This window comes from Vanacampus margaritifer, chromosome 4, assembly GCF_051991255.1.
Source record: "Vanacampus margaritifer isolate UIUO_Vmar chromosome 4, RoL_Vmar_1.0, whole genome shotgun sequence".
NCBI lineage: Eukaryota > Metazoa > Chordata > Actinopteri > Syngnathiformes > Syngnathidae > Vanacampus > Vanacampus margaritifer.
This window is the reverse complement of record NC_135435.1, coordinates 5107501-5131097: the sequence shown is the minus strand read 5'-3', so window position 1 is coordinate 5131097 and position 23597 is coordinate 5107501. Positions and strand designations below refer to the sequence as shown.

The window sequence follows — 23597 nt, the reverse complement described above, 5'->3', positions numbered from 1 at the left end:
AGCTGGTCACACTCACAAGCCCAAGAGATGACCTTTCTCTTCCTGAAGTCGTTCATGCTTGAAGCACCACCAAGGGCCTGACCGGGTTTATACATCAAGCACCAGCAGCGATGATAACTTTGTCCGCCACTTGCGACAGGAAACATGCTGAGGTAATGGGCAGATGCAGCAGGGACTGACTTCACTCACAACTCCAGCTCACTGTTGCTTGAACCAAGAGGAAAAAAACAGGCAGTTATTCTTGACGCCAGATTGATTGATTTCCAAAACAGACAATAAAATATTTTGACTTTTTGCAAATTTACGTTAATTTGTGTATGTAGAACTTTGCAAGAAATATAAATTAGCGTTGGTTAGGATCGCGGCCGTAGTAACGGAATTCCTTTGTAATCCAAAACGGACCCCCCATTGCAGCTCTGGCCACAGCTTGTTTTCCGGTATTACTTTTATTTTGAAAAAGATGGACGGAAGCGTAGCATTTCGGCTCCTTGGAAGCGCCAATCAAATCGAACTGAATATGACCACTGTGAGGAGACGCTACATTCACACCTCTCCAACCTTGACAGCGGAGTTCTTTAGGTTTACTGGACCACCTGAAACGGTCACAAAATCTAGGTAAGTGACAAGGTCTTAAATCTGCTTTAGCGGTGAACTAGTTCATTAGTTAATTTATTTTTACCAGTTTTACACTAAAATAAAATTCTCTTGAAATTACAGCTGTTTGTTGCTGTCCATTTGGTGAGTATCGAACTAATTTGGCTTAATGAAAACAATTAATATACAGATACAGTGAGTCTCAGGTGGGATTTCATAGAGAAATAAATGGCTTTTGCTCCATACAATTCTAAAGACAAACGTATTTACTTGTTTAATTCTTGTCAATCAATTATACACAATTATATAAATCAAACACGTAAATATTGATTTGACAGCATGTACATTGTTAAGATTCACACATTTTTATATCCCGGTGTTTTCACCACTATGGCGTCTGCATGGCATCTTTTTGGGATCCACTTTGATATTGTGGTTGCAGATAGTGTCACAAACAATATAAAACCAAATGAAAAACGATAACAAGCAAGTAGATTATATTGTGAGACCACATGTACTAAATAATACTAGAGGTGCTCTAAAACTCAGAATGCCATCAATTTGTCAAAGAAAACTAACATATAGGACTCATCTACAGACTTCGAGTGACAGACTGAAATTTGTCTAATATTAGCTAAATGGCTAATTAACAACATCTTATTGTTTCATTTGTGTTGTTGCAGTGTAACAGAATAGCAGCTTCGGTACAAAGTACAAACACAAAATAATACAAAGTATTTTTGTTATTCATGTACGGTATTTTTGTTCATTAATTAATCTATGGTGATCATAAATGGTGTAGTGGTTCACATAGTTGACTGGATCAATTCTCACTCAATTTTCCAATCACGCTCACCTTGCGATTGTCCAGAATGCCTTTCAAGCAAGCCAGCTACTGCAACCTTGAACAGGACAATAAGTAAATAGATAATACAAATAAAAATAATAATAATAATAATAATAAAAAAAGACAGATGGATGAATGCATTCTGTTCAAGTGAAACCTCCAAATTCAGATAGAAACTTTACTGTGATGCTGGTTGATTTTGTTCCTCTAGAAAAACAGAAATACTGTAATGTATATTTTAAAAAAAATGATAAAGCTTAATGAGACAGTGTGTAGAATTTTTCGATTTTTCATTCATTTAAAAACCCACTATTAATTTCAAGAATATGCACACAAAAAAAGAAAGAAAGGAAAAGTTCTGTCACATCAACATATATTTTAATAGTGATAATAAAAAAAAATCGAATCCAGTGTTTCTTCTACATTTATTTAGGAGTGGCGGGCCATCGCTCCTAAATCCTAGCCGCCAGCCCACAACTTTTTCAAATTGCTTCTTTTTTCTGAATTGATATGTTTTTTAAGGTAGTAAAGAATCTTCAAAATAATGCGTAACTAAGAAGCGCTGTACCTGTCATCTCCAGGACACTTTGAGAAGCGCACACACCGACACATGCGGCGCGTGTAGGCGAAAACAAACATGGAGGACTTTTCCCTGCTCTAACGCAGCTGATTCCAATTATCAGGATCTTTATCAGGCTTATGCAGAGCTTGTTGACAAGCTGATCATATATCAGCTGAGTTGGAGAAGAGAAACATCCAAAACGTGCAGGACTCCGGCCCTCGAGGACAGAGTGTGCCCACCCCTGCTCTATAATGATAACAAAAATCTGAGTAAAATAATGTCTAACAATGCATTGTATACAGCATTTATCTTTTGACATTGTGTTGACACTCATATCCATCCTTTTTCTATATGGCTTGTCCTTATTAAGGGTTCAGGTGATCTTGTGCCTATCCCAGCTGACTTTGGGTGAAAGGTGGCAGGGTCGTCACTGGACGAGTCCCCAACCAATCGCAAGAAACATTGGCTGGGGGTCACCAACAGCTGTGTCTGTCTTTTCAAGTTTGTCCTTCCAGTATTCTTTCAGTTTTGATAGATCATTAGCTCACAGAGCCTTCTAAATGGCACCGCAGTGTGAATGTGTGAGTGCATGAATAATGTATCTATTCCATTGTAAAGCGTCTTTGAGTGTCTAGAAAAGTGCTATATAAATCCGATGCATGTTTCATGTGAAAATCAAGCAAAATTTCAGAAAATTAGGACATTTTAGCAGTCAACATGCATAGCACAAGATTAATATTGCTTAAAGCAATGGTAGTTATTACAAAAAACTGCCAGCAGGTGGCAACGGAGTATAAGAGATCAACCAGGGCCATGTTGCAACAAGCTCTTTTCCCCAGTGTTTTCAACATGTTTGTGAGTACAGTAATGATGAAACTTAGCTATATTCTAATGCTAATTGCTGAAAAACGGAAAGAAATATACTTTTTTTTCCTGATGAAAGAAGAGACTCTAATCTTTCTTTTGGTAGGGTCCATGTTTTGATAGCAATAGAACAGAATATTCTGTGGGCCTTGCATAATCATTCAAAATCCAGTAAAACAGCCGGGAGCAAAAGGGGTTGCTTCAGTGAAAATGGCTGGGAGTGAATGAATTAATGAACAGTTTCTTCACATGATTTTTCATCCATCCATTAAAAAAAGAGACTAAATGTACTTAGAGAAAAATTCTGAAATGTGTATCAAACACACAAAGATGTGTATCAAACTGATGTCAGTTACAAAAAGGTTGTTGACCCTTGATATAGACAAACAACCACTCACACTTGCATCCACACCTACGAACAATTTGGAGTTTTTAGTTAACCGATTTTTCAGTCAAATTTCTGCTGAACTCTTTCCGAGTGTTCTATTAGCTGGAACGCTAGAAGCTCACTGGTCAAATTGTCAGTCAACAATAGATTGCAGTGTACTCACTGGCCTAGTTGTTTTGACAAAAAGTTCAACTAAACTTCATCAAATGTGACAATTTTGTGTATCGCGTTGTAGTCTGTGTATACTGTAGTCTTCTTGTGTATAGTCTGTAACCCAACTGGGTAGAATGCCCAGGTGCTCTTTTCAAGTTTCTACATTGAACAAGATTAAAGCTGCAGTGAAATACAAAGCAGATGTCCAGTCCCTCACACTCCCTTGTGACCCATTCACCAACCTAACACCCTGACACTGCAGGCCTTTTTTTGTGTGGGTGGTTTTCCTTCAAATGTTTTGATTGTGTTACTGTAAATTACCTTACAAAATCAGCTGGTCTGATGATCAACTGGTTTGTGTGGTTGTCTAGTAGCGGCAAAAACAGATGACAAGATCAAATAAGTGAAGAAGAACTACCATATATTGTTTCTGTTTTGCTGCTAGTATTATTATAGTCCACAAAAAGGTAGATACGTAGAAGAGCTTTCCAAAGTAGTGTTTTAACATTTGTTTTTCAACCCATAAACATCTTACTTTCAATAAGCTTTTGTTTTCAAATACATGAATGACTCAATGACTTGGACAATTGTTGGCAATCAGCCATCTACAATCTGGCTAATTAAACAATGGTAATGAAAGTGCCTGGTTGTGTTGTGATGGCAATAATGATGCAAAAAAATTGGTAACTGAGAGTCCTTGTGGAGGTTTTCACATGGTAGCCAAATCACAAGAACATTTGACATCAAGCCGCTTAGCAAGTCGGAGCCTGTCATTCTGAACACGGTTTTAATATGGCCGCTGTAATAGAAGCCACCTAGCAGTGCTGTTTTCCACATGATCAACTTGTCATCTCAAGGGGGAAGCACCTGTCGGTAGCTATAATGATGGTGACATGTCCTTTACAGCAAGAAAACACTGCTGCCTGTGTGGTCTTTGCTTTGTTGGAGACTTGCATCCATTCCTTGTGTGTGTGTGTGTGTGTGTGTGTGTGTGTGTGCGCGCGTGTGTGTGTGTGTGTGTGTGTGTGTGTGTGTGTGTGTGTGTCTGTGCGTGCGTGCGTGCGCGCTCGCGCGCAATGCTTGATTTAGAAAGAAAGCGGGGAGGACTTTTAATAGAAGGAAAGTGATTACATGAGCCATCGAGTTGAGGGGTCTTCAACTTGCGGCTCTGGAGCCATATGTGGCACTTAAGTCCCTATCCTGTGGTTCCCTGTGGATCTAAAAAAAAAAAAAAAAAAAAAGTTTTTTTTTTCATAATTGTATTTTTTAGATACAATCTTCTTTTAACTAATTAATGATCTAGATGCAAAATAATTAAATATTCAAAAAACGTTGGAGCCAAAATGTTTAAGTTGTCTGAAAAAGAAACGAAAGGTAGATGAAAAAGTTTTAAAAACTACCTTAAAATATCCAAAAAGGAAGAGGAAAAGCTGAAAATTACCATAAAACATTTGAAAAGTAACTATAAAATGTCCAAAAACAAAAGAAATCCTGAAAATTACCATAAAATGTCCACAAAAATGTCAGAAATTGTTTGCAATAAAGGCAGAAAAAAATGTCCATAACATGTCTAAAAAAGGAAGACAAAAGGCATCAAATTACCATAATATGTCCATAAAATTGCCAGAAATGTCAGAAATTTGACACAAAGGCAGAAAATCACACATCACACATCCAACGTACCTACCTTGAAAAAACTAAATTCAACTGTCAGTGGGCTGCTTGCATTTTACTACAATGGTGAGCAGAATAATTCCATTCTGAGTGGCTGTCAAGTTTTCTGGGGGGGAGTCACGACTTTCTTTTCACTGGTCTCTATGCCTGTGTGCTGATTCTTTGTCATAATGACAAGTCGCACCACAGATTTTACTCACATCTTTGAAAACGAATACAAAAACATGAATCATGACCCATGAGTCACACAGCAACAAATGTTTATTTTATTATGCCGACCAGAGCAAATCGCACGGCAGCGTTTAGTAACACAAAGCGTGAATGGGAGATATGTTGTACAGTTGGAAAGTACTTGCTAACATGTCATAATGTCATATGTTAAAGACAGAAGAGTGTAAAGTTTGTGCTGGAAAAAAAAATCAAATGTCTGACAGCATAATGTTTGACCAACAGGGAATATTTCCTTTCAAGAAGAGGCTGGTGACATCTTCCTGATGACAACATTCTTATTCTTAACAGCTCAACGCTAACCAAGTGGAAAGGTGGAGGCGGCTGCACTTCAAACAAGACCCACTTGCCAATAACTGAGCGTGGTAGTTTAGGTAAGTGATTCATAATTAAACACTCACAATGTTAAAGTCTTGTTTTGTGTGCAAAAGCATATGGCACAGTGGATATAAAAAGTCCCTGTACAAATGTGAGGTTTTTGTGAGACAAAAAATCCCCGAGATAAATAATTTCAAAACCTTTCTCACCATTAATATCACCTTTAACCTGTACAACTCAATTTTTTTAAAAAAAATGGAGAGGGGAAGTAAAACTGAACAACTGAGAATTGTGCACACCCTCCTATACTTGGTGTGTTCAGAATTAATCTTTCATCTTTAAACTCATGTTAAATACGAGTCCACAAATACCTGCCATCTTTTTTGAAAGTCTCTGATTAACCCCTAATGAAGTTCAGCTGTTGTAGGAGGTTTTCCCTGACATTTTGATGCTTTCTATCAGAAGCCTCAAGATGCACAATGTATTGAAACTACAGCCATTTTCCGAACCGATTATACAAGGTTGATCAATAATAATTTTGACAGTAATAGCCGTCCGTCCGTCCGTCTTCTTCCGCTTATCCGGGGTCGGGTCGCGGGGGCAGCAGCTTTAGCAGGGAAGCCCAGACTTCCCTATCCCCAGCCACTTCAGCCAGCTCCTCCGACGGGACCCCAAGGCGTTCCCAGGACAGCCGAGAGACATAGTCTCTCCAGCGTGTCCTGGGTCGTCCCCGGGGCCTCCCGCCGGTGGGACATGCCCGGAACAACTCCCCAGGGAGGCGTCCAGGAGGCATCCGAACCCGAGATGCCCGAGCCACCTCAACTGGTTCCTCTCAATGTGGAGGAGTAGCGGCTCGACGCTGAGTCCCTCCCGGATGACCGAGCTTCTCACCCTATCTCTAAGGTAGAGCCCGGCTACCCTGCGGAGGAAATTCATTTCGGCCACTTGTATCCGGGATCTTGTTCTTTCGGTCACGACCCACAGCTCGTGACCATAGGTGAGGGCAGGAACGTAGATCGACCGGTAAATCGAGAACTTTGCCTTTCGGCTCAGCTCCTTCTTCACCACAATGGACCGATACAGCGTCCGCATCACTGCAGACGCTGCACCGATCCGCCTGTCGATCTCCCGCTCTAACCTACCCTCACTCGTGAACAAGACCCCAAGATACTTGAACTCCTCCACTTGGGGCAGGATCTCATCCCCGACCCGGAGAGGTCACTCCACCCTTTTCCGACTGAGGACCATGGTCTCGGATTTGGAGGTGCTGATCCTCATCCCAACCGCTTCACACTCGGCTGCGAACCGCTCCAGTGAGAGCTGGAGATCACGTCTTGAAGAAGCCAACAGCACCACATCATCTGCAAAAAGCAGAGATGCAATGCTGAGGCCACCAAACCGGACCCCCTCACTGCCTCGGCTACGCCTAGAAATTCTGTCCATAAAAGTTATGAACAGAATCGTGACAAAGGGCAACCTTGGCGGAGTCCAACCCTCACAGGAAACAAATTCGACCTACTGCCGGCAATGCGGACCAAACTCTGACATCGGTCGTACAGGGACCGAATAGCCCGTATCAGGGGGCTCGGTACCCCCTACTCCCGAAGCACCCCCCACAGAACTCCCCGAGGGACACAGTCAAACGCCTTCTCCAAGTCCACAAAGCACATGTGGACTGGTTGGGCGAACTCCCACACACCCTCGAGGACCCTGCTGAGGGTGTAGAGCTGGTCCACTGTTCCACGGCCGGGACGAAAACCACACTGCTCCTCCTGAATCCGAGATTCGACCTCCCGACGGACCCTCCTCTCCAGCACCCCTGAATAGACCTTACCTGGGAGGCTGAGGAGTGTGATCCCTCTAAAGTTGGAAAACACCTTCCGGTCCCCCTTCTTAAAAAGGGGAACCGCCACCCCGGTCTGCCAATCCAGAGGCACTGTCCTCGATGTCCACGCGATGCTGCGTCAACCACGACAGCCCCACATCCAGAGCCTTTAGGAACTCCGGGCGGATCTCATCCACCCCTGAGGCCCCGCCACCGAGAAGCTTTCTAACCACCTCGGCGACTTCGACCCCAGAGATAGGGGAGCCCACCTCAGAGTCCCCAGACCCTGCTTCCTCAAAGGAAGGCATGTCAGTGGAATTGAGGAGGTCTTCGAAGTACTCTCCCCACCGATTCACGACGTCCCGAGTCGAGGTCAACAGCACCCCATCTCCACTATACACAGTGTTAACGGCGCACTGCTTTCCTGTCCTGAGACGCCGGATGGTGGACCAGAATTTCCTCGAAGCTGTCCGGAAGTCGTTTTCCATGGCCTCACCGAACTCCTCCCATGTCCGAGTTTTTGCCCCAGCGACCGCCGAAGCCGCATTCCGCTTGGCCAGCCGGTACCTTTCAGCAGCCTCCGGAGTCCCACAGGCCAAAAAGGCCCAATAGGACTCCTTCTTCAGATTGACGGCAACCCTTACCGCTGGTGTCCACCAGCGGGTTCGAGGATTGCCGCCACGACAGGCACCAACCACCTTATGGCCACAGCTCCGATCGGCCGCCTCAACAATGGAAGCGCGGAACATGGTCCACTCGGACTCAATGTCCCCCGCTTCCCCCGGGACAGTGGAGAAGCTCTGCCGGAGATGGCCGTTGAAACTCTTTCTGACAGGGGATTCTGCCAGACGTTCCCAGCAGACCCTCACAATACGTTTGGGCCTGCCTGGTTGGACCGGCATCTTACCTCGCCATTGGAGTCAACACACCACCAGGTGGTGATCAGTTGACAGCTCCGCCCCTCTCTTAACCCGAGTGTCCAACACATACGGCCGCAAATCCGATGACACGACTACAAAGTCGATCATCGAACTGCGGCCTAGGGTGTCCTGGTGCCAAGTGCACATATGGACACTTTTGTGCTTGAACATGGTGTTCGTTATGGTCAGTCCGTGGCGAGCACAGAAGTCCAATAACAAAACACCGCTTGGGTTTTCGATCGGGGGGGGCCATTCCTCCCAATCACGCCCCTCCAGGTCTCACTGTCATTACCCATGTGAGCGTTGAAGTCCCACACAGCAGAACGAGGGAGTCCCCAGGGGGTGCGCTCTCCAGCACACCCTCCAAGGACTCCAGGAAGGGTGGGTACTCTGAGCTGCTGTTCGGTGCATAAGCACAAACAACAGTCAGGACCCATTCCCCCACTCGAAGGCGGAGGGAGGCTACCCTCTCATTCACCGGGGTAAACCCCAACGTACAGGCGGCTAGCCGTGGGGCAATGAGTATGCCCACACCTGCTCTGCGCCTCTCATCGTGGGCAACTCCAGAGTGGAAGAGGGTCCAGCCCCTCTCGAGAGGATTGGTACCAGAACCCAAGCCGTGTGTGGAGGCGAGTCCGACTATATCTAGTCGGAACTTCTCAGCCTCGCACACCAGCTTGAGCTCCTTCCCTGTCAGAGAGGTGACATTCCATGTCCCCAGAGCTAGCTTCAGTAGCCGGGGGTTGGACGGCCAAGGCCCCCGCCTTTGGCTGCCACCCAACTCACTGCGCACCCGACCCCTTTGGCCCCTTCCACCGGTGGTGAGCCCATGGGAAGGGGGACCCACGTTGCCTTTTCGGGCTATGCCCGGCCGGGCCCCATGGGTATAGGCCAACAGACGCTCGCCTTCGAGCCCTGCCTCCAGGCCTAGCTCCAGAGGGGGGCCCCGGTGACCCGCGTCCGGGCAAAGGAAACGAGGATCCAAAGCTTGTGTTCATCATTGGGGTCGTTTGAGCCATACTTTGTCTGGTCCCTCACCTAGGACCTGGTCCCTCACCCAGGACCTGTTTGCCATGGGTGGCCCTACCAGGGGCATGAAGCCCCGGACAACATAGCTCCCAGGCTCATTGCGACACGCAAACCCCTCCACCACGATAAGGTGATGACTCACGGAGGGGGGCAGTAATAGCTTCAATCAAAAATTTGCTAATGAATTGACTAATGCACTAAATGACTGTGAAAGACACTTGTCATCACTTTTACCCTTGTGCCGTTCAAGTGCTTGTATGTATGTATGTACAGTATGAGTGTATCCGCTTCGCTGTCTGTCTGTTGGCACTCAAAAACAGACTGCAAGAACAGTACACTTCGATTGCACACTTGGAAATCCATTGAGCCGCTCACATTCATCCACAGCTTTAACCAAGTAGGCATACACATGCACGCTACAAATCTCCAGAAATTTACACTTGACAAATGACCGTAAAAAAAAATCAAAAGCACACGCGTCACCGCTGGCTTGATTGTGACATACTGTATCTCCGACCGACATATTTTATATATTGTCTCTCGTTTCCAATGCTAAATACAAATGCACACTGCATTTTTGTAGATTTTGATTTGCTTACATTTTTTTTTACCACTATGCATCATTAAGGTTCATCTTCGCTATCATGTACTGCCTTTTTTGTTCGATTATATAAAATGTCAAATGAAAAAAAAAAAAAATTGCATAAGTTTGTAATCATAAGGTGGGAAAATCTGTATCTGTACTTTTTCACTTCAATAAATAAAATCACAATTTAAAAATATAATTTTCTTTTTATGTGGGTTATCTGTGTCTTGAACTATACATTTGTTGGATTAAAGTGAGGAAACTAATGAATTTGAAAAAAGGGCTTTTTGACTGCACTGTCCTGCATATTATGAAATGATTACCTGTATATATTTATCATTATATGTACCAGGAAGCAGGATTGGTCTTTGCACAAAAGCAGAACCCAATTAACACCCTATTTTTATTCATTTGAAAGAAAAAAAACATATTTCTTGTTCTTTGCATGTAACTTGCCTCTATGAGCAAAAAATGGACACACACTAACAAGTCTCATTTCTTATCTTTACCTCGGCCAGGGCTGGACTGGCCATCTGGCGTGCAGGGCAGATGCCCGGTGGGCCGGCCTGTTTTGGGGCAGATGCAGTGTTTTTTAATTAATTATTTTCCCACATTTTACCTCAAGAGACTGGCTCACAATCTATTTTGAATATAGATAGCAAACTGAAACATCATCAATAAATATCAGTGGCAGAAATACATGTCAGGCAAGAATCAAAAGTCAAAATGCCAGGGCCGATTTTTTTTTGTGCCAGTCCAGCACCGACCTCGGCCCTTCTATTAGTACTCACCTCAGCCGAATTCAGTCAGCAATTACCCAAAGTGCATTGGTAGTCATTAAGCCAGCATGTGTTAAATTAAATTACTGCGGGAGCAGAGCATTCAACATTTTATTTCATTAGAATAAGAGTCACGCACAAAATGGCCAAATTAGATAGATACATGTTTACACAGCTGAAAACTAAAGTCAGACAAAGAACCAAAGAATAACTAACTCGCTGTACTGACAATTGTAAAAGGCAACTTAAAATGGCAGCCGGTGATGTTAACCCTGTGGACCCGACACATACACATACAGCAACTTTTCGATTTGCTAAAAATTGGCGACATGATAAAAAGGCAGTTATTATATCATTGGATGCAGAAAAAGCTTTCGACAAAGTTAACTGGTCCTTCCTCTTTGCTGTTTTAAATAAATTTGGCTTTGGGAAATCATTTATCCACTGGGTATCAGTATTATATGATTCTCCTAAAGCCAGTTACTAGACAGTTACTATTAATGGGATTATATCTCAGAGCTTTACTTTACAGAGAGGCACAAAACAGGGATGCCCACTATCCCCTTTATTATTTGCAATATTTATTGAGCCACTTGCATTAGCCATACGCCAGGAAAGAAGGATTCAAGGAATTCACTCTGGGGTAACAGAACATAAAATTAATCTATATGCCGATGACATCTTACTTTATTTAGAAAAGCCGGCTACTTCATTAGGGGAAGTATTTAACTTAATAACTAAATTCTCACAGTTATCAGATTATTTTATTAACTGGACAAAATCAACACTTCTACCTATTACAGAAAATTCATGGAACCCTGCAAGCCAGGACCCACACTACTCATTTCCTATAGGTAATTTAAAATACTTAGGCATAAAAATCTCACCTAAATTAACTGATTTAATTCATTTAAACTTTTCTCCACTTCTGGATAACATTTATAGTGACTTGGACCGCTGGAATAATCTTCCTATTTCTCTAATAGGACGAATAGCCACCATTAAAATGAAAGTTTTACCCAAAATAAACTATTTTTTCTCAATGATTCCATTTAAATCTACGGCTAACTGGTTCCAGTTGTTGGACTCAGCCGTTACAAAATTTTACTGGAATAAAAAAAAAGCAAAGATTAGTCTATCTACTCTTCAGAAAAGTAAATCCAAAGGTGGTCTAGAGGCACCAAATTTTATGTACTACTATATAGCTAACCAGCTACAATATATCGTTCTATGGGCACAACCCAACAGAGACACTTAAGCGACATAATTGTTTTAAAAACCCAATGATTTCCGCCACCGTGACTGCCTGGTGGAAGGCACTAGAATTGACAAAAGCCCAAGTGGAGCCCTGTGGGCTTTCTCCCCTATGGCATAACCCCGACTTTCAACTTAACAACCAACCGTTTTATTTAGGTGTGTGGGAGCAGAAAGGAATTACACATCTCCACCATCTCTTCTCAGATAATATGTTTATATCATATACACCCTTGCTCCAAAAATACAATATAAAAAATGGAATTTTTTTACATTATCTACAAGTTAAAAATATGATAAAGAAAAAAATTCCAACACTTCAAGGTACGCTCCAACCGCCTGTTTTAGCTAAAGATATTAACAAGCTTTCTCCGACAACAACAAAAAAACTTTCAAAAATATATAAGTTACTTTCATATACTGATAAAATGTCTTTACCCATCTCGAAATGGGAGACAGACTTGTCTATAGCACCGGAATCTGACTTTTGGATTCAAGTTTGTGAAAATGCATTTAAAATGACAAAACACACAAATTTACAACTTATCCAATATAAAATTATTCATAGAACATACATTACTCAATATATGATGAAGAAAATGGGACTCTCAGACTCCGACATTTGTCTCCAATGTTTACAAAACACTACAGACACTTATGTTCATGCTTTATGGTTATGTACTCCGGTTATGTATTTCTGGACTAAAGTCTTAGAAAAACTTTCCGCTATTTTGACTGTAGGATACCTTTATCTCCAAACTTGTGTTTGCTAGGTGACCTAACAACTCGCTTACTACATAAACAATTTCAATCTACACTTGTAGCCCTTATTATCGCTAAAAAAACAATTCTTGTTAACTGGAAAAATAAACAAACTCTGAATATCGACCAATGGTCTAACCTCCTCATAAATCACATTTTAATGGAAAAAATATCTGCTTCAAATAAAAACCAAATATCAAAATTTATAGAAACATGGTCTACGTATATAGAATTTTTTAACCTAATTCTGGTTACTTAATTCTGCCTGTTAGCGAGAGCCACCACATCGTGATAACTTACATTGATGTTTCTGCATTTGGCAATTTATTATTATATTATATTATTAGTATGGGATTTTTTTTAATGGGCTTTAGGTAAACTGATGAATACACACACGCTCGCACGCACGCACGCACGCACACACACACACGCACATACACATACTCACCCACATACAAAAAAAATATATATATATATATGTGTGTATATGTATATATATATATATATATATATGTGTATATATATTTAAAAAAAAAAAACTTTTTTTTTTATTTTTTTTTTTTTTAAAAAGGAGAGCAATGATGATGTCAAATCGAATGAACAATACTGAGCTCTCCTGGAAAGAAAAAAAAAGAGAAAAAATAAATAAATAAAAAATTTAAAAAAAAATTGGCGACACATGAGAATGTTGTTCCTGGAATCATTATGCCCTGCATCCGACATACTGTCTGTATTCAAATGAAAAGCTTGTATGTGATTTTTGCCAAATGAATTCAACACCAAATTTGAGGCTCTGCTGTTCTGAGATATTTTGACTGAAAGGTTTATGATAGGATACTTCGATTTCAGCTGAGAAAGAAATGAATTTAACCAAAGTGTTTCACTGCCTTGGATGAGCCAGGTGGCTTTAAGTCATATCCAACTGGTAAACACCATCAGGGACCTTAAGTGCACAGTTGGTCCGCTTCACACCCCCACTGAGGGCCCCACTCACGTCAACATGCCCATTTCACTCGCAGCCAATGTCCCACCATGTGTGATCCCACACTGCCATGGTCACATCTTCACAAGTGACAACAACTGTTGTGTCACTGTCTCCTCAAATGAACAGTGGAAGTCTTCTGTCATCCAAGTTGGGGCTTGTTGATGTGTTTGTTTTGGCTTGCCAGCTTTTCCCTGACCAAAAAGTAGCATATTTTAAGTACATATTATCGAGTAAGTTTATTTTTCGAGTGTACTTATTCTTCTAAGCAATCTCCTTGGGACTAAATTAGAACATTTTAGCACACTTAAAAGTATACTTTGAGGTACACTTGTGTCCACAGTTTAGTTTACAGCAAAAAGCCCAGTAATGACATGACAGGGATCAAACCAGCAAACACTGGTACTAAAGGTAGTGACGTTAACCTCTAAATAAATGTAACCTATAATTTTGGTTCCTTAGCGAGTGCCTTCTAAGTATATAATACAGCAGGGGTGGCCAAGTTCGGTCCTCGAGAGCCCCTATCCAGCCTGTTTTACATGTTTCTCTCCACTGACACACCTGATTCATGATCAGGATTGTTATCAGGCTTCTGCAAAGCTTGCTGATTAGCTGATCATTAGATTCAGCTGCACTGCAGGAGGGAAACATGGAAAACAGGCTGGATAGGAGCACTCGAGGACCGGACTTGAGCACCACTGTGCTACAGTATGTAAACATTTAGTATGTGTTTTAGTATACGTACAAGTACACTTAACATTTACTTGGTGCAGTATACTTCCAATAAGCACAAGAAAAGCACACTGGATGTATGCTCTCCTAATTTTGAGTATACTTCCAAAAAGTACAAGTACATTCTAAGTACATTGTACAGTATGTAAACTTTTAGTAGCCTGAATCGTGACGCTAGGTAACAAGTGCTCTCATATATTGGTTCAGTTATGAAAAAAATAATACACAATACAAACGGATTAAATTTTCAGCCAAATAAACCACAAGCACTTCTCATCTATCTATCTATCTATCTATCTATCTATCTATCTATCTATCTATCTATCTATCTATCTATCTATCTATCTATCTATCTATCTATCTATCTATCTATCTATCTATCTATCTATCTGTCTGTCTGTCTGTCTGTCTGTTTAGTGTTCGAGTACACACTTCCTGGTTTGAAGTTGGAAAAGTTTGACTTCCCACTTTCCTCGAATGCAGCATATTCAACTGCATATGTATGCTGTATATTAAAAATGTTCAAGTTTGACTGTAATCATTTTTTGACAGAAACAACAAAAACATTTTGTAGTACTGGAGATAGTGTACTGTAGTTTTTTTTTAACATTTATATTTTTCCAAATTTGTTTTTTATGTGCCATTCTTTGACTTATTAAGTTGGCTATTTTAATCTCATTACTTTCTATCAATGCGCCTAACAGTGTGTATGTGTATGGCAGCTCAACCATGGAGGGTGACTGCCTCAGCTGTATGAAGTACCTGATGTTCATCTTCAACTTCCTCATCTTTGTGAGTCTGCCATGATAAAAAAAAAAAGAAAAAAAAAAGAAGCTATGCATTTGAATGCACACTTAAGTACATGTTAGTGTCCCTCCCACTGCAGCTAGGAGGCTCCTTGATGCTGGGTGTTGGTGTTTGGGTGCTGGTGGACCCGATGGGCTTCAGAGAGATTGTGGCAGCCAACCCCCTGCTGTTCACGGGGGTCTACGTCATGTTGGCCATTGGAGCAATGCTCTTCCTGTTGGGTTTTCTGGGCTGCTGCGGTGCCATACGCGAGAACAAATTTCTGCTACTTTTTGTGAGTCTTCATGCACTAAAGTCACAAGAATAAGTGAGGCGCCGTTTTGGGGGAGATTGTTGCATGAACATGACTGATATTTTAAGTGAATGGTTGATCAGCTGCTTCTCTCCTCATTTCTTCAACACAAAAGTCTGACCCTTATTGTTACTTCAAATCATGAGGAGTTTCTCTGTCAGTGATTCATGCCACTGTATGTCATGGCTTTTTATAGCAAAGCTCTTTGACTGTGTCGAGTCTTCACCAAGGTTATTTTAGTTAACGAAAACTAACACCAAAAAAATTAAAAAAGCAATCTTGTTAACGAAAAGATTTAAAATGAAAATACTTTTTAAAAAAATACATTTTTTGTTTACAAAACCAACTCAAACGAACTATTTATTTTTATTATTATTATTATTTTTAATATATTTATTTATAATTTATTTTGATATTGACCGAAATAAGGACGTTTAAAAGTGTGTCACACAGAAGTGATGTCATAGCAGCATCCAATAAAAAAGCACCTTCAGATGACGTCACTTCTGGCAACATTTTTTTAAGTTTGACTTTTGACTCCAATGGCTCGGCTCGTCTGCTTTTTCATTTGACTCAGCCGAAATGCAACATTAAGTAAGAAATGCATTACTTTTTTCAAATTTTACCACAGTGTTTTTTATTAAGTAATACACTTTTTTTTTTAACTAAAACTAATACTGAAACTAACTAAAGCTAAGCATTTTTTAAATAACTAAAACTAATAAACACTAACAGAACCACCCTGAAAACTAATTAAAACTAACTAAATTTAAAAAACAAAACTCAAAACGAAAACCAAACTAACTAAAATGAAAATTTCAAAACTATGATAACCCTGGTCTTCACACAATCATATCTAAAGATATTTTATGACAAAGATATTGTATGCATTTGAGGTGTTTTTAAACACTTGACTACCACCGAGACAAGCAACATTATACTATTGGAAAGTTGTGTTTAAAATGTGAAGACTGTTGTCAGAAGCAAAAACATTTTTCATGTTGACATTGTCATGGTCAAGGGCTTACCTGCTCAATCCTCACACACTCAAAAATGAAAGTTACATAACACCAGTTTGAGCCGATACTAAAGTGCCATCTAGAGGAGCTGTCAAGGTTTATTTCCATTTCACAGGCATGATGCTGATTTTGTTGAACTGTGCCAGTATTTACTGTCTCTATGAAATATTTGTTGAAATTAAGCAACTATACGTTATGACATTTTTTCCCCCTGACTAGTTCTTCATGTTCATCCTTTTCATCTTCCTGGCTGAGCTGGCAGCTGCCATCCTGGCTTTCTTCTTCAGGGAGCATGTGAGTCATAATGATGGTTGGTCACAGTATACTAGGGATAGACCAAATATCGGCATTGGCCATTTTTACAAATCCGAAGGTCGATAAAGCTTGTATCTCTGAGCAGCGAATAATTGTAAACTTAGTGAACTTTGTGTTTTCTTCAACACTCACAAAAACAGTTGGGTCAAAAAGAACCCAAGTTTGGGTCAGAAATGGACCAATGCTCTACTTGCATCAATTTGACTTTCTGGGTTGTTTTATACAAAATGACCCAATTTTTTGACCCAAGTAAAGGATCTATTCATGAGTTGTTTTACACTGAAAGACTCATTTTTTGACTCAAATTTGGGGCAAATTGACCCATGAAGTGGATCGGTCCATTTTTGATCCATAATTGGGTTACTTTTGACCAACTGCTTTTAGACTGAAGGTTCGTAAAATGTTGCAAAAGGTTACAAAGATGTTCACAGACAGTTTTTACTCATCACAAAGAAATTTTGAACATGTTGTGACAAATGGTCATTGTTTGCAAAGATCATTTGAACGAAATCTGACGAGAACGCAAAATTTGCTATAGTTTGCAAGCACAGAGAGATACCATCTTAAGAGATCATTTTAAAACTGGGTTAATTTCATGGAACTTTTTATGGATGTATTTATTTTAAATTTTACTTAACTTTGTAAGAGCTGCTTTTGTTAGAATTAAAACCAAAATAAGTGAAAGTTAAACATTTCAGTTATGTAAAAATTTTGGAAAACTATTTACTATAGAAAAGTACTTTGTTGTTCGAATTTTAAAACAAAGATGTCTATTTGCTGTATTTTAAATTAAAGGAAAAACATTAAACATGTTGAAAATTTGGAAAGTTGTTTTAATAAACATGCTTAATTGTTTTTATTTTGATGCTAATATTTTTATTTTACTGCAAAAGAATATCATCTCCAAATACCGGTTATTGGCCTCCTTGCCTACTAATTATCAGACCTGGGGAAAAAAAACATACCAGTCTATCACTACAATATACAGTATAAATGCATATACAGTATATTGGGAGTAATGGAAAATGTTCGAGGTCAAGAGGCCAAAATGTACTTTGTGATTGTTGTTGGTGGTTGGCAATCCGTACTTGTTACTTTGTGTGTCTGCCCAGTTAACCAGGGAGTATTTCACCCGTGAGCTAAAACACCACTATCAAGGTTACAACACCACTGACGTCTTCACCTCTACATGGAATGCCATCATGACCACAGTAAAGCATCATTTTTCATCACCTTTCTACCTCTCCGCCTCACCTTTTTGCTGAATTATCCTTCTCTGATGCTCATCCTTGGCCCGTATGTTTTTATGTCTAGTTTGACTGTTGTGGAGTAAGCGGCCCTGAGGACTTTGATGTGAGTCTCTTCAGGCTCTTCAACCCCAACAAGATGAGCCCTGATGCCTGTTGCCAGGGGAGCAGCAACCAAGGACGCGTGGAACATATCAGCATGTTGCAGTGTGTCAGTGGAAACCCTGCCTTCCAGAACAACAAGGTTAGTGTATGAGAATGCCGGTGTCACCTGAGAAGACACAATGGAGTGCCTGAAATGAAAAACTAATGAAAATACAGGTGAAGTGATGATAAGCAGCATTTCAATGTCTCCGCTTAGCCACTTTACTCAAGTATTTTCAAATTAAATCTAAATATAGGTTGATTTTGTACCGCAAGTAATTGACACCTCTCTATCAGAGTTTGCAAGTGCCTATGTACTGTATGCCACAAGATGGCGGAAAAAAAATCCAAATCATAGGATGCAAACTGATCTTCGTTTTGGATTCATTTGTTTACTATGTTCTATGACAACACAGCATAATCAGCCAAATCAATACCATGCATTTAGCATGAACACTTAATGAACCCATGTTATATAAATGGTTGTATTCAGTAATTACATTTTTCAATAAAACAACTTTACATATGAGACTCATTAATAATTTTAGCTAGCTTAAGTAAAAGTAAAAGTGGCATGTAGTCTCAGCGGCCAAAATGCACACATATCCACACTTGCCGCTCCCCAATATATAGATCTTGTAATTTAAAGTAATAATTTAAGAGGAAGTTAACCTTAAACATTTCTTGACAATACTATGTTATATGTGACCTCACTAGTCTAAACATGTCATTCGGATTAAAATTACATTTGTAGAATGAGAGTTATGGAGCAAAATCCATCATCTCAGGGGGCGGCCATTTTGCCACTTGCTGTTGACTGAAGATGACATCACAGTTGCTCAGGGCTCAGGCAACGACAAATCACAGCTCACCTGCTTTCTGAAGCTGAACTGTGATTCAGGATTGAATATTAGGTATCAAAATACAATAATTTGTTGATTTATCATCAAATTTGTTTAGGACATTAGTAATGGTGTCCCTGTCAGGCCAACATCAGAGAAGTTCGGGTGGTCTTAATGCCATACTTTCACTTGCACTTTCATTGTTTCCTCACAAATAATACAAACACTTTCATTGCTTTGACCTGAACAAAACAACAGCAAATAGGTGAATTCTGCAGCGAAAAACACAAGACAAGGTTACATGACAAAAATAGGTTCATTTGTGAATGCCAAACCACACATTAATCACTGTAATTCTTAGGGAATGATGCAATTAAATTATACACATTTCACATTTCAGTTCATGGATAAATGGCTGGATATTATAATGGAATAATATTTTTAAAATTCATACAATTTACAAATAAGTATCATATTGTTAAATTTGAGAATCATTTTTCCTTTTTCCTCACCCCAACATAGGTGAGCAAAATCACACGCTTGACTTTCACAGATAGGGTTTATTTTCTGCAAAGGATTTTATTATTCTTATTATTAATTGCCCTTAAAAGACGACGACTTTATGAGGAAAAATTAACCACAATTATGATTGCAGGGGTGTTACTCTGCAATGATGGATTACTTTGAGGCCTACATTTACACAGCAGGTGCGCTTGCCATTGTGGTGCTGACAATCGAGGTATGTGTTCGTTCCACAACAATATGGGGGTCACTTCTTATTTTGAAAATCCAGACAGATGATAGACAGGTCCAATTGTTCACAGAAAATGACAGACGAGTAGACAAAGCATGTCAGTTCTTTGTTGTGTAATGTCAGGTTGAGTGGGACTGCATGTGTTTGCGTCTTTTTCACAGGACTGAGCTGTCTGTTTTTCCCATTATGCCTACAGCTCTTCGCCATGGTGTTTTCATTGTGTTTATTTCGAGGCATCCAATAGTGCACACAGACAGAAGTACACACCAAATACTACAAAGGGCACAGGCTGAAGGACGACACAACTGTAAAATGTGACGTGTTCATACAGTGATTGTCTGTGTGTCTCTGTGATTTTGTGATGTTGTTTTGTAGTTGACATTGTGTAGCGGCTCGGCTTTGAGCGCAGGAAGTAGTATGTGCACTTTCTACTATAAAGTAATCCTTCACTCTAATGCCTCTGAGTTCTACAAACTCAACTGTGGAACGCAAAGTGAACTGCAGATGGGATTGAAACCACGGGAATGACAAAAGGTCCAGGATGGATCTCTGTCCAGTGACAAACCCGCAGACTGGCTTATTGAACTCAACACACTTTGTTTGGGTAACTTGTGAAAATTGAAATGGCTGCTATTGTACTGTATGTATTGTGGTGAATGTGATGCTTGCCATCTGAAGTTGAAGAATGTGCCATGATAAACATGAGAAGGTTGATGTATGTGACAGGCAATATAAGAGGTGATTCAATGTTTCTGTCAGTTTAATGCTCCACATTGAAACTGTGCTTTTCATTTAAACTCTTCATTTTTGCTGGTGTTTCACAACTACTCAGGTCAAAAACATGCTTTGTGAACAATGGAGAACAAGTACCGAATAGATTGTGAACATATGTAAATCCATGGAGTTTGTGTCTAAACATTCAGGTATTAAAGGGGAAGTCAACCCCCCAAAAATAGCTTGCCAATTATATGTTCTCTTCAGCCCCACTAGTCTAAATATGGTATTCTGGTTAATATTGCGGTAGTGAAATATGAGTTAAATAGTAAAATCCAGCAGTTTTTATCACTATCAGAAGGCAGCCATTTTGCCACTTGCTGTCGGGTGAAAATGACATCAAAGTTGCTAATGTAACAACCAATCACAGCTCAGCTTCAGAAAACAGGTGAGCTGTGATTGGCCTAAGCCCTTAGCAACACCGATGTCATTTTCAGTCAACAGCAAGTGGCAGAATGGACGCCCCCTGAGATAATGGATTTTGCTGCATAACCCATATTACACAAATGTAATATTAATCCGAATGTCATGTTTAGACTTGTGAGGTTACATATATTATTATATTATGTCAAGAAATGTTTAAGGTTGACTTCTCCTTTAAATGTTTTTTTTTGTGGCTATAATTCTGATCAAACTGTAAATGAAATAGATGGCAATTGTATGTAAATAATATATACATTATCTCTGAAGGCCTCTGCAGCGTGTCAATAATTGTGTACTGTAATTTCCAAGGCACTGTAAAAGTAAATACATAAAACATCTGTCCACATTTTATAAATGTTTAAAATGTAAATGAATTCAACATTAAACTGGTGTGTTTGAGCTGTTTTTTTTTAAATTCTTTATTTGTTACCTGGCCAAGTGGGAATTTGAGCAATCAACAATTAACGGACCTTTGAGATTTTAGCTGAGTTGCATTCACTAAATGGGCTGCAGAATTTATTTTTATTTTTTTACCTGCATAGTGTCATGTTTAGATTCTGTTTTCCTTGTGTGTCTTCCTTGTCTTGTTAAGTGTGATCCTGCCCTTCCTCGTGTTATCCAATCAGTGCCCTCAGCCACTTGTGTCTTGCCCAAGTGTGTCTTGTTGTGTTGTTAGTGTCTGTGTATTTAGTCTGCTGTCTCCCCTCTGTCTGTGTCGGTTCATTGTTTTTCCTCGTGTCATGCTGCCCGTTTTTGCCTTGGCTTTTCCCAATGTCACGCTGCTTGTTTTTTGCCTTGTTGTTTCTCCCGTGTTTTGGTTCTAGTTTTCGTTTACCTTCTTGTTTTTGGTTTAATTAAATCCCTCTTTTGATTGAACCTCTGCCTCCTCGCCCTGTCTTCCCGCATTTGGGTCCTCAAGCTCCCCCATCCTGACACATAGTGATGGGGGGGGGGGGGGGGGGGAACTAGGAGCTGAACCAGCAGCCAGCCACATTGATTCTAAGTTTGATGAGTCATGCTTCAGGAGTGTTTTTATGCTTACCATAGATGCTTGTAAACTGACCCTACGCAGTAAAATCGAAAGTGGTAGAGATCTGATTGCTCCAGCTGTTTGATTCTGTTAGCTTATAGAGTTGAAACATTTGCCAAATGTGGAAAACGTCGTTTCAACTGATTTGGAAGCCTGCACTCTTTTATGTTTTCACGCTTTTACACTTGATTGGTGAAGGTAAGTTCCAAGACACAAACTGCACTAAATGTTCTTTGTATGTGTTTGTTTTCTTGACATTCTTCTGTTGGTCGTTGAGCTGACTCCATTTGGCTATAGAATTTATTAAAATTCATCACCCCAAAAAAATAGAAGAAAGGCTTTTCAGCTTCAATCTGGGATGATCGAAGGTTTAATTATTTTCTTAGAAATTATATATTAATTTTCTTTTCATGTTGTTTTGAAAAAACAGCAAAGCTCACCATATGAACGTTCTACTACTGCGACTTCAAATGTTATCCACGTTGTTTTCCGTCTGCAGGTACTTTTGTCAAAGTGCTCTGTCAACCAAGTTGGCCCGTTACGCTTTTGTGTATGCGTTACCATGACAACACGCTCGCCTCTCAACTGTCTGTGCAGTGGAGGAGTCCTCACAACGAGCTGCTGTGTCACTACATCAAACACAAGGCCTTCCAAAACTGCACGGTCGGTTACACAATCAGTGACACTAGCGGCGGCATCACACTCTCCATCCGGCGGGTCGAAATGAAGGATTTGGGGAGTCACGTGTGTTCTGTCAGTAAACCTCACGAGTTCTCAGACCACACCATTGAGCTGGCCATGGTGACAAGTGAGTCCGTCTGATTTGTGTTCACCATCAAGGTAGGAGACATGATGGCACTTGTTGTGACTAACGGTACACTGTCTGTCCTTAGGGTCCGTCACCTCAGCCCCTCGGAGTCGCTCAAGTAAGAGTGCTTTAAGCAGATGTCATATGACTTATTTAGATTGGGGGTATCCAAACCTTTTGTTCCGAGGGCTACATAGATGCAAAGGCCACTTTGATATTCTTCACCTTTTAGTGTTTTTTTTTTTTTTTTTCGTAATTAATCGACTTCAATAGTTGACTCACAATTTCTGTTCAAATCATCTGTTCTAAATGTACAATCATATTTTCCAAGTTTTCATACTCTTAACACAAAAGTGGAAAAAAACATGTTAAACTAATAAAATATGGCTGCATATTTTAGTTAGTTTTAGTATACAGTAATTTCATAATAATTCATAAAATGTAATTAAAATTTAAAAAAATGTATTGTACTGTAAAGAATGAGTGTGATATTGATTAGTGTTGAGTTAATATTTCTGCCACTAGATGGCATAATTGCATTTGTAAGACTAAGACGGTGACAGCTCAGTGCATTTTTCTTTTCATATTAAGAGCTATTTAATCTTTAACATGAAGTAAATTGTGCAGATTTTTTAATGTGTAAAA

The 23597-nt window shown here is 40.1% G+C and overlaps 1 protein-coding gene and 1 long non-coding RNA gene across 10 annotated transcripts; one reads left to right on the top strand and one right to left on the bottom strand.

The window, feature by feature from the left end:
- The first annotated feature begins 500 nt into the window (after positions 1–500).
- Positions 501–21518, top strand: LOC144050564 (tetraspanin-18B-like). Of its 9 annotated transcripts, none has more exons than XM_077563936.1 (10): positions 537–615; positions 718–738; positions 2374–2504; positions 5602–5684; positions 15220–15289; positions 15384–15578; positions 16835–16909; positions 18043–18141; positions 18245–18421; positions 19819–21518. In XM_077563936.1, exons 5-10 carry the CDS (start codon positions 15227–15229, stop codon positions 20032–20034), a joined length of 825 nt encoding a protein of 274 aa, XP_077420062.1. In that variant the 5' UTR covers positions 537–615; positions 718–738; positions 2374–2504; positions 5602–5684; positions 15220–15226; the 3' UTR covers positions 20035–21518. The 9 variants fall into 9 exon arrangements, with proteins under 9 accessions (XP_077420065.1, XP_077420056.1, XP_077420064.1 ...); XM_077563934.1 differs by having other exon boundaries at positions 5536–5684; XM_077563939.1 differs by lacking the exons at positions 718–738; positions 2374–2504 and having other exon boundaries at positions 501–615; positions 5536–5684; positions 19819–19902; positions 20114–21518.
- LOC144050566 (uncharacterized) lies at positions 16749–22703 on the bottom strand. The gene is made up of 3 exons (XR_013293872.1): positions 22585–22703; positions 18185–18448; positions 16749–16940 (listed from the first exon to the last, which is right to left on the bottom strand). It is a non-coding gene; the product is annotated as an uncharacterized LOC144050566 (long non-coding RNA).
- Between the last annotated feature and the right edge of the window lie 894 nt (positions 22704–23597).